Here is an 18,397-nt window from a genome sequence, read left to right on the forward strand (position 1 = left end):
ATCTCTATTCATTTCTTCTCTTGCTCTCTTCCTTTATGATTGATGTCTTTCTTCACTGTTACGTTTGGATTCTTTTCTCTTTATTTTTTGTGTATCTATTATAGGTTTTAGTTTGTGGTTATGATGAGGTTCATATATATCATATTAAGTATATAACTTTTGATATTAAGTAAATGGTCACTTAGGTTTGAACACAAACTAATAGCCTTACATTTGTATTCTCCTCTTTCACCTTTTATGTATATTCTGCCATAATTTGTATCTTTTATGAATCTCTTTACTTTTTAGATATAATTGATTTCACTACTTTTGTCTTTTAACCTTCACACTAGCTTTATAAGTGATTGATTTACTGCCTTTATTATATGATTGCTTTTACTAGTGAAATTATTTCCTTTTATAAATGTCTTACTTTTACTTATGACCTTTTTTCCCACTTAAAGAAGTCTCAACACTTCTCTTAAGGCTGGTTTAGTGGTGATGAACTCCTTTAAATTTTGTTTGTCTTGGAAACTCTTTATCTCTCCTCTAATTCTGGATGATAACCTTGCCAGGTAAAGTATTCTTGGTTGTAGGTGTTTTTTTTTTTTTTTTTCAGCACTTTGAATATATCATGCCACTCTTTTCTGGCCTGCAAGATTTCTGATGAAAAAATAATCTGATGGCCTCATGTGGTTTTCCTTGTATGTAACTTGTTGCTTTCCTCTTGCTGTTTTTAAGATTCTCTCTTTATCTTTAATCTTTGACATTTTTTTATTAAATTTTTTTAATGTTTATTTATTTTTGAGACAGAGAGAGACAGAGCATGAACAGGGGAGGGTCAGAGAGAGAGGGAGACACAGAATCAGAAGCAGGCTCCAGGCTCCAAGCTGTCAGCACAGAGCCCAACGCGGGGCTCGAACTCACAGACCGTGAGATCATGACCTGAGCCGAAGTCGGACGCTCAACCGACTGAGCCACCCAGGCGCCCCTAATCTTTGACATTTTAATTATTATATGTTTTGGTGTTTACCTGCTTGAGTTCATCTTGTTTGGGGCTCTCTTTGCTTCCTGGACCTGGATATCTGTTTCTTTCCCCAGGTTAATAGGCACAGACTGGGAACTGTGGGGCACTCTGCACTGGAGGAACCCTGGTGGGACAGGCAGAGGTGAAGTGGACACAGGTGGGAGAGGTTTTCCCAAGGTGCTTCAGGAAGGGCCTGCTCTGGCAAGTTGGCTGCAGCTGAAGTGAGCACAGACCTGGTGTGTCCTGGAGAGTTTTATACCCATGCCACCTAGGTGAGATGGCTGGAGTACAGGGGTGTCTTGGTGTACACTGCACTGAGGCCAGGTGGGTGGGACAACTGGAGCTCAGGTGGTCATGAGTAGGGGAGGCCACGTTGGGGGAATGACTGGAGCTGGTGTGGACTAGGGGCTCTGTGCTCACTGAGGTGGCAGGCTGGCTAGAGTGTCCAGACCCCGTTCCCATCTGCAGGGTCAAGGTAGAGGGTGGGATGTAAAAAATGGTGCTCACCAGCACTTCCAACCCTGGATAGTGTTCCAGCAGTTCCCCTGCCATTTAGGGGATGCTCTAGTGTTAGTTCACTTACAGTTTAGTTTCCCTTTAAACCATGGCTTTTTTTTTTCTGTGCCTGAGGGTGGGCAAACCTGTGCACAGATTCCTCAGTGCTATCCTTCCTCACTGCAGTTTGCAGCATTGGGAGAGAGGGTCACATTGTTACTGTGTCACAATCTCTCCTGCTATTCTCTTTGTAGTCCCTCTATCCTTTATTGTGCCAAAGCAATTCAATCAGCTCTCAGTTTTTCTTCAGGAGGAATTACTCTATATGTAGGTGTAGATTTGCTGTGTCCATGGCAGGAGGTGAGTTCAAGGTCTGCCCATGTCACTTTGTTGGACCTTCCATTCTAACCCCACCCCTTAAGTCTTAGTAACATGTATTACTGCCCCCAGAATATGTGCTTTGGGAAACTGCATTAGAGACATGAATAAAGACTGAAACATATAAAATCAAGCTAGCTTAAGTCTTCAAAGACCCAGAGCAATGACTACCCTCTGAAAGAAATCCAGCAAGATCAGAGCATGTAAAAATAAATGTTTTATTCACATTGGAGATAAATAGCTGTTGGTATAGTAAAAAGGATGGGGTTTACAATGAGCAGTAAGTTAAATATCAGTGAGAAGTAAACCAATTGAGCAGGTGCCAGCATCACAATGAAAGCATTAGTTGATTTTTTCTCTTGAGTTTTCCAAGTACATCTGGTTTCTTCTTCCCATCAGTAGATCCAGCAGCATGACTAAGGCCTCAAACTGTGGTACAAAATTTATTGTAATAACCAGGAAGCCCCAAAAAGGATTTCATCTTGTCTTGAAGAGTTCTCACATTTTAATAATTTACCCTTTGACTCAAGGAGAGATAATTTGTCTTCTTCCCACTTTATGACCTAAATGCATAAGCTCTGCCAATCAAACATACACCAAGGTGCCCTCATAGACAGACTCACTCTTTTGTTGTGCTCAAGTATTTCTGTATTCCCTTTTGGTGACAAATCCCATCCCAGCTCATACTAGAAATATAAGTTCTGTAGGTTATGGCAAGTAACTCATTCAGTGGGTTATTCTGAAATCTTTGGAAAGAGGCAGAGGCATGTAGGAACTAAAAGGGAAGGAGGAGTATAAATACATGTAAACAGATCTTGATTACAAAAACTATTTGAGATTGGCCTCTTTAGATAATGTCATTGGCTAATATGTCTTGTATACAAGTTGGCAAGGAATCAAGTATTTATTATCTTTCTGAGTGTCTCATCTTCTCTGAATTCTCTTATGCATTCACTGTTGCTTACTTCCTTAATTTTTCTTTTTTTCTTTCATTCAAAAGTTTTTTTAAAAAAATAACTTTTATAAGTCCTTCTTTTTGAAACTCTCTTCTCCCTTGATGCAATGCCAACATTTCAATCTGTTTCCTCCCAGTTCATCGCTACGGTCATCTCTCACTGATCAGTTTTCAGCCTCCTGCTTCTCACATTCATGGGTTCAGTCTTTGTCATGATCTTAACTATCACTTCTAAGCAGCTCCAAATCCATATTTAGAAGTTTGGCTCCTCATCCAGCCACACTAAAGTTGCGAACTGTTGAAAAGGAATTCCTACCCACAGGAACTGTAAATGATGTTTTTTCATCCATTACTCCATTGACACTTCACAACAGCCCTACTAAATGAGTAATTCCTATCCCCAATTTACCAATGACGAAACAGAAGTTCAGAGAGATTAAGCAACTTGTCTGACATCATGCAACTAGTGAGTAGCATATTGAAGATTTAAAGCCACCTCTGGTTGAGTACATTGCTTGTTCTCTCTACTACTTCTCATTACCTTCTTCACCAAAATGTTGGCTTTCATCACATCAGTGAAGGAGAAAAGAGTCCTAGGTGCATCCTAGGAAAAACATTAGGCTAACTGGTTGGGCATTATGGGATGTAGTAGAAAATGTGAGGAAAGTGAAAGCTCTGATGTGTCATCTTCTCCCCATCTCCACATTCAGATCCGCCTTACAGGCAGTCCAAATAATGAGTAGCCAGTTTAGTAGAATGTGGAAGATGCTGGACAGACCCACTTTCCTTTATAATATCTTTCCAATGCCCTCCCTGTCTTCACTGTTCTTAAAAAGTGCCCTCGGGTCTTTAGGTTTCTTGGGTTTCCTGTGGCCTCTTAACACAGAAATATGCCCAGGAACAGAAACATTAAACTGAATTACTTACATGTAATTATTCAGCAAATATTTATGAAGCACCATTTATTAAACAAATGAGATGATATAATAAAAACCATTCATATTTGTTTAGCTGTCTAGATTTGCAGAGACTTACCACAATCTGAAGTACTTAAAGCTGAGATTATGATCCTCATTTTACAAGTGATGAAATTATGGCTCAAAGAGTCTGAATGACTCACCCAACTGACACACCTAAGCCCTACGTTCATAACTAGGGCTCAGACTTGGCTCTTCTGATTTTCGGTCCTATGCTCTTTCCTTTCTATCACAGCAACTCAAGGAATTTATAGGAGGGAATGCAAAACAAACATAAAGAGTCAAGTAGCAATAATAGTATAATTTCAAAAGAAAATAAAAGTGCCAAGTGACTGATATAAACAGTAATTATTGCAGGAGTGACCAGGAAAGTCACTATGGGCAAGAGTCACCAGAGAAAGCCTAAAAGAGGAAGTGGAGCTTGATCCTGGCTTTGGAAACTAGGTAAGAAAAGGACAGTGAGAGAAGAAAGGGAGGGCATTCTGGGGCAGGGGAAAGGAAGACTAAAGGTGCAGAGCTGAGAAAGTGCAAGTCTCATTTGGAGAAAGCATAGGGAGCTCAAATTAGCTGGAGAAGAAAGATTTGTATTGGGGAGGAATGGAAAATAAGACTGAAAAAGCTCTCTTTCATTTCTGACTAAAGGATTTAAATTTGTCTTGTAGACAATAGGGAACAATGAGAGAGTTTTATGTAAGAGAGTGAAACTGTGAAAGCAGTGTTAGAGCTGATTAATCTGGCAGTATGCATTATATAGGATGCATTTGTGTGAGAAGACACTGGAGGTAAGAAAGACCAGTTTGGAGGCTGTATCAGTCAGTTAGGGATAAGGTGACAAGAGTCAGTATTCGAATGGTAGTATGGGATCATAAAGGAAGGCCAATTGACATGATAACTAAAGAAATGCCAGAATCTCATGAAATAAAAAGAGAAGAATTGAAGTTACCTGAGCATTTTTGAGCCTAGGTGACTTGAGGAAAAATGCCATGAAAAGAAGTGAAGACAGATAAGGAAACTGGTTTAGAGAGCTTAGTTTTTGTTTGTTTTTTAATGTTTATTTTTGAGAGAGACAAAGACAGAATGAGAGTGGGTTAGGGGCAGAGGAGAGAGGGAGACATAGAATCTGAAGCAGGCTCCAGGCTCCTAGCTGTCAGCACAGAGCCCAACGTGGGTCTCGAACTCACAAACTGAGATTATGACCTGAGCCGAAGTCAGACACTCAACCGACTGAGCCACCCAGGCACCCAAGAGAGTTTAGTTTTTGACATCTTGGGTTGGAAGTAACAATGGAAGATCCGAGTGAAACTGTCCAGGAGGCAATTAAATATATAGAGGTGAAACTTGGGAGGAAGGACAGTTTAGACCTGAGTTGGCATGGTGTAATGGAAGGAGATCTGGGAGTCATGGGTCTTGGGGGCTAGGCCTAGTTCCTGCTCTGCCACTAATTTACTAAGTAATAGGCAAGTCATATCTTTGGGTCTGTTCCCTGCTTTGTAAGGTGACAGGTTACCTAGGCCCTAGAATATTTCCAAAGTATTCTCAAGGACTCTAAGTCAACTGACTTGTATTCGTGTGTGCATATATTCTCTCCAACAGAAAATCAAGGGTCAAGATGGTAGGAGGGGGAATGGATTAAATAGTCCCCAAATGCTATGACTATGACAGATCTTGAAACTCTGTTTACTTAGGGAGTAAAAGAGGAGAAGCCAGCAAAGGGAGAGGAAGTAGTAAGATGAGTAAAAGTGGGAGGAGAGAAATTTAAGGCAACATGATAAAATAAGGAACCAAAATTAAAAGTAAAAATTATAATAAATGGAAGAAATGTTTATATCAAATGTGACAAAAGGTTAACATGTATGTTTTTTTCAAGTTTTTTTAATGTTTATTTTTGAGAGAGAGAGAGAGAGAGAGAGAGCATGAGTGGGAGAAGGGGAGAGAGAGAGAGAATGAGAATCTGAAACAGGCTCCAAGCTCTGAGCTGTCAGCAGAGAGCCTGAATGGGGGCTCGAACTCGGAACAGCAAGATCATGACCTGAACCGAAGTCTGAAACTTAACTGACTGAGCCACCCAGGCACCCCTAACATGTATGTTAAAGAATGCATTTAGATATAAGATCATCAGTGTGTATAAGACCATTAATGCCAATTGGTGAAGGATATGAACAGAGAGTTCACACAAGAGGAAATGCAAATAGTAAACATATGTAAAGTGTTCTATCCCATGAGTAATAAAAAAAAGGTGAAGTTAACAATTTAATGTTTAAGCCATCCAAAAAGATTTCTTATAAAGTCCAATGCTACAGCTGCAAGGGAGACGGAACACTCACATGCCATTGTGACATTGAAAATTTGTGCAGTCTTTTTGAAAATCAAGATCCAATGCTCACCTTGGCAGCACATATACTAAAATTGGAATGAAAATCAAGATCCATAAAAATATTCATGCTCTTTGATCTGGTAATCCCACTCCTGAGAACTTGTCCTAGAAACACTACAAGTTTTCTTCTTGCAAAGAAGAAAAAAGCTATATCCATTAAGATGTTCAAAGCACAGAAAAATCAGTCGCCTAAATGTCTGATAATAGGGGAATAGTCAAATAAAATACAATCTACTAATGGATGTAATTTTATGTGGCTATTGAAATGATAAACATGAAAGACTGTAGTACAAGGACAGTATTTAAAATAAAAAATTTTAAAGCAAAATTTTAAAATATATGCACACTATGCTTACATTTATATAAAATATAAGTATATATTATGCCAACTGAAAAAGCATGGAACATAGATAAATGAAAATAATTGTCTAGGGTTTGGAAGTATAGATGAATATTTTCTTTCAAAATTTTCTTTAATGTTGTCAGAGTGGAATTTTTTAATTGTTTTCATTAAGCTTTTAAACAGGATATGCAAGAGGATAAAGTGAAGTAGAGATAGTCAAAGAGGAATATAGAGGAGAGATCATTAAAGATCTTGCTTATGAAGTAATTTGTGTTCTTCCAGGTACAGAAGGAAACCAGGTTCAGAGAGTTAAGGGGTGACTTTATAATGATATGTATGGTACTCTTTCTAGAAATCTGACAGTGAAATGAATAAGGTGAGTAGAATGTTAGTTACAAGAAACAGCATGGTCAGGGTATGGGTGATAATGCTTTATTGTTGTTTGGTTGGGTTTTGTCATGTGTGGTCTTTAAAAAATGTGTATTTAATTAGAGAGAGAGAGAGAGAGAGAGAGAGAGAATCCCAAGCAGGCTCCACACTGTCAGCACAAAGCCTGATGTGGGCCTTGATCTCATGAATTGCAAGATCATGACTTGAGCTGAAACCAAGAGTTGGACGCTCAACCGACTGAGCTACACAGGTGCCCCTGTTGTGTGTGTGTGTTTTAAAATATGGGATGATGGGGCGCCTGGGTGACGCAGTCGGTTAAGCGTCCGACTTCAGCCAGGTCACGATCTCGCGGTCCGTGAGTTCGAGCCCCACGTCGGGCTCTGGGCTGATGGCTCAGAGCCTGGAGCCTGTTTCAGATTCTGTGTCTCCCTCTCTCTCTGCCCCTCCCCCGTTCATGCTCTGTCTCTCTCTGTCCCAAAAATAAAATAAACGTTGAAAAAAAATTTTTTTAATATGGGATGAAATCAGTTATGGAAAGACTAAAAGTGATGAAAAGAGATAAACAAAAGAAAAAGTAAGAGAGCCACCTCTTATGTGGGGTCTACAGGGAAGAAAGGAAGAAAGGCAAGATGGATATAAAAGTAGAGTTATCATGAATGAAGCAGAAAGAAGTTAAGGTATTAGATCTTCTCAGTTTCATTAGAAGCAAGGTAACTCTTAGAAGGTCATAGGGTAGGACGAAATTGGAGCCTTGAGAAGGTGGAAAATACAAGAAACACTTGCTCTGGGATTTTCACTAGGAATTCAGCAGGCTAACAAAAATGGGGGTTTAGATGAAGTTCCAAGACATAAAGTTTCAGTGGGTCAAAACAGCCACTGGCTTCATCTGCAATCTACTCCAGTATAGGAGAGAGGAGAAAAGTGACCCAAGGTGAAAATGTGTTTAACTAGAGTATAAGGGAAGACAGCCTGAAAGTAGCAGACCACAAAGTCTGGGCAGTTAGTCTTGATAAAACATATGGGAATTAAATGTACTGGAGAAATGGAGGAGACTGGGTAGTTGTGATAGAGAAAGCAGCTTTACTTGGTGGAGTCAGTGGATAGGAGAGGTGATGGGCAAGGAGGGTATGGTCATAGGAATAAAAGAAAGAGTACAGATGAAAAACGAGATATGTAACAGTCTAGGAAGCGGCCATGAGACAGCAAAACTAGTAAAGAAAAGGCCAGTCCATTTACTCCTAATGGAAAGAGTCATGGGTAGCAGGCAGAAAGAGGGAGCACGTGGAAGGATGCAAAGGGAGACTCAGGGGCATTGAAGTCATTTTTTTTTCTGAAGACTAGCCTCAGCCTTACTCTCCATAGAGACCCCTTAGACAAGTAAGAGATCCGATACAGGTCAGCAATAGTGGGGCAAAAGAAAAGTCAGGCTGGAGACTCAGAGGACCAGTGGGCTAGAAGGCAATTTCAGAGTGGGGGTGCCTAGAAGTGTGAGCCCTCCTTTCTTATGAATGGCTGCCTAGACACTCTTACTTCCTGAGGTTTGGGGGTTAGCTGCCCAAGTTCTGTACCCACCCCCCGACTCCTGTAAGCCCATAAGCACCAAGATGGTGCTAGGGGGGAATAACTGGATGGGAGGCTCTGAAGGGAGCTGTCCTAGTCCCCATGCTCTGCCCTGGCAGTGAAGCCTTAAAGCCTGATATGAAAGAGTTGGTGACAGATTTATTATTCACCTAGGGCAGGAGCTAGAGAAAGGGGAGAAACCAGTGAAGAGCCAGCTCTGGGCGTCAATCCTGCCACCACCCCAAACTCTGCACAAACCTGCTCTACCTCTTCATGCTGGAAGTTACAGTCACAAATATGAGAGCTTCCCCATCTCTTTCTAAGCCATCCTCTGTACTTTTCATTAAGTACAGGATAACAGTCAAATATGCTCTCAGCAAACATCATAAAGGAGGTCCTGTTCCAAAGGCTGTCATCGACTTGGGCCCTGCCCCTTGAGGCAAGATACCCACCCCATGGTAAAACTCAGGGCTCCCTCTCTGCCTCGTGGCTATATACCAGTTCAACAGTGCCATGCCTCCAGCTGCATGTGGGGACCCCGACATGCAGGTTACCTGAGATTGAGCCCTATCTCAGCACTTCAGTAGGCAAGACTATGCTGTCTTTCAGAGGAAACCAGGAAGTGGGTGTGGGCACTACATATGCCACATCCTTGGCATCTGTGATATGCTGGCGCCCCCACCTCCTGATTCTGGCTATCACCATCAGATAAATCAGACCAATCCTGAGGTTATCCCACTTCTCCACCTCTTCAGTCTAATGCTCTGGTCTGGTTGAAGGAACACATGCTATACAAATATATGTGGGAAAAGGGAGGAGGCAAGAGGACTGGGTGAGATTTTTAGGAAGCCTTGTATGATCAAGAGACAGGACCAATGGATACAGGAAGGAGACAGAAACAAAGAGAAAGAAGAGTGGCTGTTATTGTCTTTGGCTAAAAAGGAGAGAGCGGCTAAAGGGTTTATGAGAGATGGAGTCACACATGATTTCCCCGGTTCCTCTCAATCCTCAGGGTGTTGGCCTCTCCAGAACCTGGAAAAGAGGAAGAAGCAGCCATATTGGGTGTAACTATTGAGTTCCCTCACCTCTGCCCTGCACTCATCCTTTTTCCTCCTACTTTCTGGCTCCCAGTGTTACAGTCTATTTGCCCCAGAGGTAGGGAAGCCACTGTCCCAGTGGGTGGATGTCCACCTGCAGCTGTTATCCTCAGGCAGGGACACCAGCGCCAGGGAGGAGGCAGGCATGCGGGGCTGGGGCCCACCACTACTGCAGAGGTGCTGGAGTTGACGGCGATACTTGTCCCCAGTGAGCAGGTAGAGCACAGGATCCAGGCAGCTGTTGGCACTGGCCAGAGGCCGAGTCACTTTGTAGACCACATTGACAATGTTCAGCACGCGGCAGTCAGCTTCCAGCAGCCTTGACATGTAATAAATAGTGCGGGTGATGTGGAAAGGTACAAAGCAGACAGCAAAGACGGTCAGCACCAAAGTGATGGTGCGGAGAGAGCACAGATGAGAAGATGACTGGGCAGTCCTTGGCAAGGGCCGGTACAGGCGCCTGGCCATGAGCCCATAGCAGACAAGAGTGACCAGGCAGGGCACACCAAAGAGAAGCCCCATGATTGCTGAACTGAAGTGCACATAGTGGTCAAACTCCTCAGGCCAAGTGGTGTCATGACACAGGATGGTGTCCCCCTTGGGGCTGGTTGTGACAAACAACAGGTTGGGCACAAGGCAGCCGGCTACAACCAACCAAACTGCCAGGCAGAGAAAGCCTGCGAAGCGAGGCTGGCCCCAGCGGAGTGCCCTCAGTGGGTGGCAGATGCCCAGGTAGCGGTGCACACTGATGCAGGTGAGGAAAAGGACACTGCAGTAGAGATTCCAATAGAAGAGAAAGCGGATGAACTTGCAGAGCCCAGTACCAAAGGGCCAGTGGTTGTGGGCTGCATAATAGTAGACGAGGGTGGGTAGTGACAGCACATACAAAGTGTCTGATAAGGCCAAGTGGAACATGTAGGTGACCGTTGCATCCCATGGTCGAAGGTGAAAGAGGAAGAGCCAGAGGGCCGGAGCATTGAGACCTAGGCCCAACACAAAGACAACTGTGTAGCTCACAGGCAGCAGGACGAACTTGAACTCCTCATCAAACCAGCAGTTCAGCTCTACCTCACTGTCACCAGGATCCGGGCTGGGGACTAGGGTTGTGAGCAGAGGGGACTCTGCACTGGCCATGGTCCCCCTAGAGGTAGAAAGGGAAGAAGTGAGGGTGGCTGGATTTCCTGGCCTCCCAGCTCTGCCCTGAGGCCGGAAAGCAGAGAATGAGAAGGGCCATGATTGAAGCATTAGGGGTAGCAAAAGGAGTACATCTGGGTGCACCCAGGCTAGCCTGGCCTCTGCCCAAGCCCCCTTGGTCTAGCCTGGAGTGGTGGGCAGCAGGCAGTGCTGGGCCTCGTAGGGCAGGCAGTGAGCTTGGGTTGTTCTCATTCTGCAGCTGACTCTGTCCTCCAGATCTTGGCTAGCTGAAGGGGTGGAGGGCTAGCAGGACTGTCCAATGTGGGAAGATGCCCAGACCCAAGTTGTGTCCTAGCCCATTACAACATTTCTCCCCATGGTGCCATGACCTTTCCCCTCACCCTGCTCCCAGTGTCTCCACACAACAGTTACTTCTGACACCTTCCCCCAGCCTGGTCCAGCCCAGGTACCCCATCGCCACCCTCACCCAAGAAACTTGGCATGTCTCCTACCTGGTCCCCTTGAAGCTGAGCCCAGCTGATTCTGTCACCTTTCCCCTTGGCAGCCAGAGGGCATATCCAAGAGGGCGGGTTTGGGGGTGGAGCCTGTCCTTCGTCCTGTCCCGGGAGATTGTCAGAGCTAGAAAGGCCCATCGAGATTATCTAGTCCAACCCACTCACTGTACAGATTGGGAAACTGGGGCCCAGCAAGATTACTATTTAACAGTTTCTAAATGACTATAAGAGGGAGTACACAAGGAAACATCCAAGTTTATAGATGAAGAGCCAGGCCACAGGAGATGACTACAACTACAGGTAAATCATATCAATCTGTGTTAAGTGAGGAGAAACATGGGAAATGAATGAATGTTAACGTGGGCAAATGCAAGATAACACACGAAAAGATTTGGGAAAATCTATACTACTGATATAAATCTTAACTCCAGGTGCATACAATTATAAACACTGCTTCTATAGCACTTACCATGTGCAAGACACTATTCTAAGTGCTTTACACTTATTGATGGCCCAACAACTTCTCTATAAAAGAGGTACTATTATTGTGCTGATGAGGAGACTAAGGCAAGGAGAATGTATTCTGCTACTTAGGGGGAGAGTCATGATTTGAACCAGGCTCTAGCATCCTGGTACTTAATTGCTATGCTTAGTTGCCTCTCTAAAGCCAGTGCCCATAATCCAGCAAAGCGATAAACAAATGTTTACCGAGACCCTACTGTGTGCTTGGTCCAGATCTAGGTACTGGCAGTTCACTAGTAGTGAATAAAACAGAGAAAGACTCTGACTGTAATGGAACTCCCATACTAGTGGGAGGGAAAAGAAAATAAAATTAACAAGTAAAATATATAGATTGTAATCATTGCTATAGAGAAAAATAAAGGCAGGAAGGGGAATAGAGAAGAAAAGACATGGGGAATAGAGAAGGTTGCTGCTTTAAATATTAGGGCTACTTTGGATAAAGACCAGGTGGTTGTGAGGAAGGGGACATGTAGAGATGAGGTCGGAGAGTGTGGCAGGGACCAGATCATGAAGGTTCTTGCAAACCATTGTGAAGGCTACTGGGCTTTTACTTTCAGTGAATGGGAAGCCATTTGAAGGTTTAGAAGAGATAAGTGTTGGGGTCTGATTTATATAGAATTTTTTTAAGTTTATTTATTTATTTTGAGAGACAGAGAGCATGTGTGCACATGCAAGCAGGAGAGGGGCAGAGAGAGAAGGAGAGAAAGAATCCCAAACAGGCTCCTCTGTAAGCACAGAGCCCTATGCGGGGCTCAAACTCACAAACCGCGAGACCATGACTTGAACCAAAATCAGGTGAACTGACTGAGACACCCAGGCACCCTCTGACTAGATTTTGAAAGTAGAGACAAGATTTACTGATGTGGGGTGTGAGAGAAAGAGAGGAGTCAAGAATGACTCCAAGATTTCTGACCTGAGCAACTGGAGGAATGGAGTTACTGTAGACAGAGATGGGAAAAGCTATGAGAGAAGCAGGTTTGGGGAAAGACTGGGGGTTCATTTTTCAGCCTGTCAATTTCAAGACACCTATTGCACACATAAGAGGAGGTGGAGAGGAGGCAGTTCACTTCTCTCCAAGGATGCTAGCCGACAGGCCTCCCTCACAGGCTCTACCCCTTCCTACACATCACCTCTCATCTCTATCACTCCAGGAGACCCTGGTCTGAATACAACAGAGAAAGTATAGAAACCAAGCCTAGTTGTCTGAAGGTTAAGTGCCTGAGAATGCCAACTTGTCAGGAGCTCTGGATCTGGGACCCCTGGGGCTAAGGTTCCAGGATTATGGGGTTCTTAGGCACAGGGGCAAGCTTCGGGGCTGGTGGACTCAGAAGATGAGGTGAGTAGTGAGTGCTCTTGGGGAGGGGGTGCAGTCTGGAGCAGAATCCACTCTGAAGGGAACTGGAAGCAATGTGGACTTTGAACCTGATCTTCAGGTCCTGAGAATGTTGCCGAGATGGATTCTGGGAGTGAGAGGAGGAGGCAGGCCTGCAAGGGAGGCTCTAGAATCTAGGATCTAGATCTCCTGGAGGCCCAGAAATCTGGATAGGGGAAACTTGGAGATCTTTGCCCTGTGGCAGGGTGGGGGTAGATAAAAGGGAGGCATGGAGGAACAAGCAGTCATAGCTTGAGTCCTGGACAGCTGACTGCTGTGATATTGTGGAAAAGGCCCAGGTGTTTGGAGCCAGACTGACATGAATTCAAATCCTTGTTTCTCCACGTAGTAGTTGTGTGATGCTGGACACCTCTTTGTAACTTAGTTTTCTCACCAGTTAAATAGGGATAATGCCACCAACTTATTACGGTTTCCTGAATATCGAATGGGTCAATAGGTGTGAAAACACTTCATAAAGCATGAAATGTTTCTCATCATACAGTATTTTGTATTATTACTTTGCTCCTAGGAATGAAGCTGATCTCTTCAGAGGAGAATAAGTGTGATTTGAGGCTTGGCATACACCCAGGGGGTCACTCCAGCGTCCTCTACACTAGAGAAGCCCCAACCTGAGCCAGCTTGCTGCTTTTCCTGCTTCAAGCTGGTTTAGCTCAGCTAGGTTTCTGCTAGTCCCTAGACACAGCTGCCGCCCAGTGGCTACTTCAGGAAAAGACCTCCCCCAACATCACCTGGGCCAAAAGGAATGATTTGTGCCTTATGAAATGCTGCAGGCTACACCTGCAGTCTTCTGACACTCCCTCTCACTTTTGTTTCTGTGACTTTGCATTACTCTGATTCTCCTAAGTCCTCTGGATGTCCCTTCTGACTTCTTCCCTGGCTCTTTTTTTCCTCCTTCCTCCATATGTGACCCTTCCCCTACAGCTTTTTCTCTCTTCTCCTCTCCCTCTTTCTCTTCTCCTTTCTCTCCTCACTCTACCATTTCTCTCTCCCTCTCTCCCTCTTTCTCTCAACATCCACTCTCATGATTTAACTTAGAACTTATGAATAATTGGGGCACTTGGGTGGCTCAGTCGGTTAAGCATATGACTTCCGCTCAGGTCATGATCTCACAGTTCATGAGCTCGAGTCCCATATCGGGTGAGATGAAGCCCCGTTTTAGATGAGCCCCATTTCTCTCTCTCTCTCTCTCTCTCTCTCTCTCTCTCTCTCTCTCACTCTCTCTGCCCTTCACTTACTTGTGCCCTCCCTCTCTCAAAAAAAGCATAATGATTAATAATGACCAATAAGACTACAGCATGCAGATCTCTAATCAAAATTTATGTCTCTCTCACACTCATACCACATTTGATTTCTACTGAGATTATGGCACATACCACAAACTGCATAGAATTATATTCATTTGTATTTTTGTCCATCTCCTCATTCTCCCACCCTCACATCAGACCCAGAGCTCCTTGAGGAAAAGCTCCTGGTTTTACCTCTGTCTTTCCTGCAGCCTCCCCAGTAAAGTTATAATAACGTATGTTCCAGGGGTGCCTGGGTGGCTCAGTCGGTTAAGCATCCAACTCTTGATCTCACGGTTCATGGGCTTGAGCCCCAAGTTGTACTCCACGCTGACAGCGCAGAGCCTGCTTGGGATTCTCTCTCTGCCTCTCCCGACTTCTCAAAATCTCAAAATAAATAAATAAACTTAAAAAAACCCATATGTTCCAGGCATTTTTTTTTCCCAAATTATACATCTTGTCTATAAAACTGCGTTCCAATTCAGAGTTAAGGAAACAGATACCTTCCACACAGTAGGTGTGTAATAAATGTTTATTGAATGAATGATTCAGTTATACTTTGTTGAACTGAATGGTTCCCACAGCTACAATCTAAGCCCTGTATATATTGTTTGCTCTAGGACATACCCACTTGGGTACCTAATTGATAATCTAGAATTTAGTATGCCAGGCAAAGTTTTTTCTTTCCTACTGATATCCTTCTGTTCCCCTATTCCTCCAGTCTTTTCCAGTCCTCCTCCTCTTGGCCCCTCACATCTAATATTCAGGCCTTGATGACAGTTTCTCTGCAATGCTTCCTGTTGCCTTAGGGCCTAAAGAGGGAAAAGTACGGTTTCTAATCTTTTCATCTGAGTAGGGGTAGGGTGGGGGAGGAAGAAGGAAGGAGATGGAGGGAGAAGGAACAGAGGAAGGAAATAAGGACAGAAGGAAAGAAACGAAGGAGAAAAAGTAAGTGAAATACAGGAGAAAATGCAGGTTTTGGAGTCAGACCTAGAGTTTAACTCTGGCTCCATCACCCACTAGCTATATGACTGTAGGTAAGTTTTCCTGAACCTCCATTTCCTCATATGTAGAATGAAGTTATGAGCACCTATCTGGTTGTGTGAAGAAAATGAGACAGCGTCTGGCAATTATCATCCTCTTTATCATTAGGAATTAAAACATAGGTGAATTTGGAGGGTGTGGGAGATTGGAAAGTTCACCCCAGTTGCCTGGGTTTTCTTTATGAAGTGAAATAATGAGGTCACCTAATGAGAATAAGGTGCAGTGTGGAGTGGGACAAGACAGTCACTCAACCTTGATGGAAAGGAACTGTAATCTGAAACCCTGAATAATCCAAAGTTATTAATAAAATCATGGGAAAATGACTGGCTCCATATAATTGTGCCCAAGTTAGCCTTGTCCAGGTGTCTTTTCTGTAGTATGCCCTTTTAGTCTTTCTAAATGTCTGTTCTTTACCTCCAGCAAGGCTATTAAAAGCTTTAGAGAAGAGGGGTGCCTGGGTGGTTCAGTTGGTTAAGTGTCAGACTCTTGGTTTTAGCTCAGGTCATGGTCTCACAGGTTTGTGAGATTGAGCCCCACATCAGACTCTGTGCTGACAGCACAGAGCTTGCTTGGGATTCTCTTTCTCCCTTTCTCTCTGCCTCTCTCCTGCTTGCATGCTCTCTCTCCCAAAATAAATGAATAAACTTTTAAAAAAAAATTTTAATGTTTATCTATTCTTGAGAGAAAGGGAGAGACAGACAGAGCATGAGCAGGGGAGGGGCAGAGCGAGAGAGGGACACAGAATCCAAAGCAGGCTCCAGGCTCTAAGCTGTTGGCACAGAGCCCAATGCAGGGCTTGAACTCATGAGCCATGAGATCATGACCTGAGCCGAAGTCAGACGCTTAACCGACTAAGCCACCCAGGCACCCTGAATAAACATTTTTTTAAACAAATCTTTAAAGTAGAGGCTAGTACCGCTGTGTCCAGCACCTAAGACAGCACAGGAAGTCTCTGTTCCTACCATTTGATTCATCTGTTTCCTTTCTATCCTCTCCCAATGTCACTGCCATTGTGCAGATCCCATTTAAGTCTGCTGGTATATACTTTCAATTGAAAGAACAGAAAATTCCAACTCAGCTGATTTTAAAAGGAGGAAATTTATTATCTTGCATCTAAATCCAGGAGTGGGCAGCTTTGGAGTTGCCTAATTCAACAGCTCAACAATGTCATAAAAAAATCCTGACTCTAGGGGCGACTAGGTGGCTCAGTGGATTAAGCATCTGACTTCAGCTCAGGTCATGATCTCACAGTTTGTGAGTTCAAGCCCCGCATTGGGCTCTGTGTTGACAGCTCAGAACCTGGAGCCTGTTTCGGATTCTGTGTGTGTGTCTCTCTCTGCCCCTCCCCCCTCATGTTCTCTCTCTCTCTCTCTCTCTCTCAAAAACTAAATAAGCTAAAAAAATACTGATTCTTTCCATCTTTCTGATCTACAACCCCTCAGCATGTTTGTTTAGCAACTCTCATGGTCACCAGATGGCTGTTACACTTCAGGCATTGTATCCAAACATGGCAATGTTCAATGGTAGGAGAGGAAGGCCTCTCTTCCTGTGTGTTTACTGCTATTACTCAGGAAACCTTTCTCAGAATTTCCCTAGCACACTTCCTTTCACATCTCAGTGGCCTGAATTACATCATGCCTATAACTAAACCAGTCACTAGCAGGGGGGATGAAATGACCATGATTGGCATAGAAAATGGAGATTCTGGCCACAAGAAAGAAGGGGGAGGTGGCTATTGAGTCAACAAACAATTCTGTCTGCTACAACTCCTTACTGAATAACCATCCCTTTCTCATTCAGAGATCTTATCATCACTTCCTAATTGGAAGGCCTGGTTGGGAAAATCATTGGGGTGTGCAAGTGAGGTGGGTTAGGACCTGAAAAAACTCTCCCCTCAATCTATCATAGGGGCCAGAAATTCCATAATCAAAGATGCATTCCTTTGCCTTCTTACTCTGGCCTCCTCAGAAAATGTAAATACTCTTTTTTTCCAAATTTTTATTTAAATTCCAGTTAGTTATCATACAGTGTAATATTAGTTTCAGGTGTACAATATGATGACTCAAGACTTACATACAACACCCAGTGCTCATCACAAGTGCACCCCTTCCTTAATCCCCATCACTTATTTCAGCCATCCTCCCACTCACCTCCCCTATGGTAACCATAAGTTTTTCTCTATAGTTAAGAGTCAGTTTCTTGGTTTTCTTTTTTTTTCTCCCATGTTCATTTGTTTTGATTCTTAAATTCCACATATGAGTGAAATCATATGGTATTTGTCTTTCTCTGACTTATTTTGCTTAGCATTATACTCTCTAGCTCCATCCATATCTTTGCAAATGGCAAGATTTCATTCTTTTATATGGCTGAGTAATATTCATACACACACACATATACACACATATATACACACCATCATTTCTTTATCCATTTATCAATCGATGGACATTTCAGCTCTTTCCATAATTTGGCTATTATAGATAATACTGCTATAAACATCAGTATGCACACATCCCTTCAAATTAGTGTTTTTGTATCCTTTGGGTAAATGCCAAGTTGTGCAATTGCTGGATCTTAGGGTAGTTCTATCTGTAACTTTTTAAGAAATCTCCATACTGTCTCCCAGAGTGGCTGCACCAGTTTGCATTCCTACCAACAGTCTAAGAGGGTTCCCCTTTCTCTGCATCCTCGCCAACACCTGTTGTTTCCTGTGTTAATTTTAGCCATTCTGACAGGTGTGAGGTATCATTGTAATTTTGATTTGTATTCCCCTGATGGTGAGTAATGTTGAGGATCTTTTATGTGTTTGTTGGCCATCTAAATGTCTTCTTTGGAAAAATGTCTATTCATGTCTTCTGGCCATTTTTTAACTGGATTGTTTGGTTTTCGGGTGTTGAGTTTTAGAAGTTCTTTATAGATTTTGGATACTAG

General features: G+C 43.3%; 1 protein-coding gene across 1 annotated transcript; it reads right to left on the reverse strand.

Annotated features, from left to right (window-relative positions):
* Positions 1-7,371: 7,371 nt before the first annotated feature.
* On the reverse strand, positions 7,372-14,708 carry P2RY4 (pyrimidinergic receptor P2Y4). Its single transcript, XM_004000592.5, has one exon. It carries the CDS (start codon positions 10,818-10,820, stop codon positions 9,612-9,614), a length of 1,209 nt encoding a protein of 402 aa, XP_004000641.2. The 5' UTR covers positions 10,821-14,708; the 3' UTR covers positions 7,372-9,611.
* Positions 14,709-18,397: the final 3,689 nt, after the last annotated feature.

This window comes from Felis catus, chromosome X (genome assembly GCF_018350175.1).
Source record: "Felis catus isolate Fca126 chromosome X, F.catus_Fca126_mat1.0, whole genome shotgun sequence".
Taxonomy (NCBI): domain Eukaryota; kingdom Metazoa; phylum Chordata; class Mammalia; order Carnivora; family Felidae; genus Felis; species Felis catus.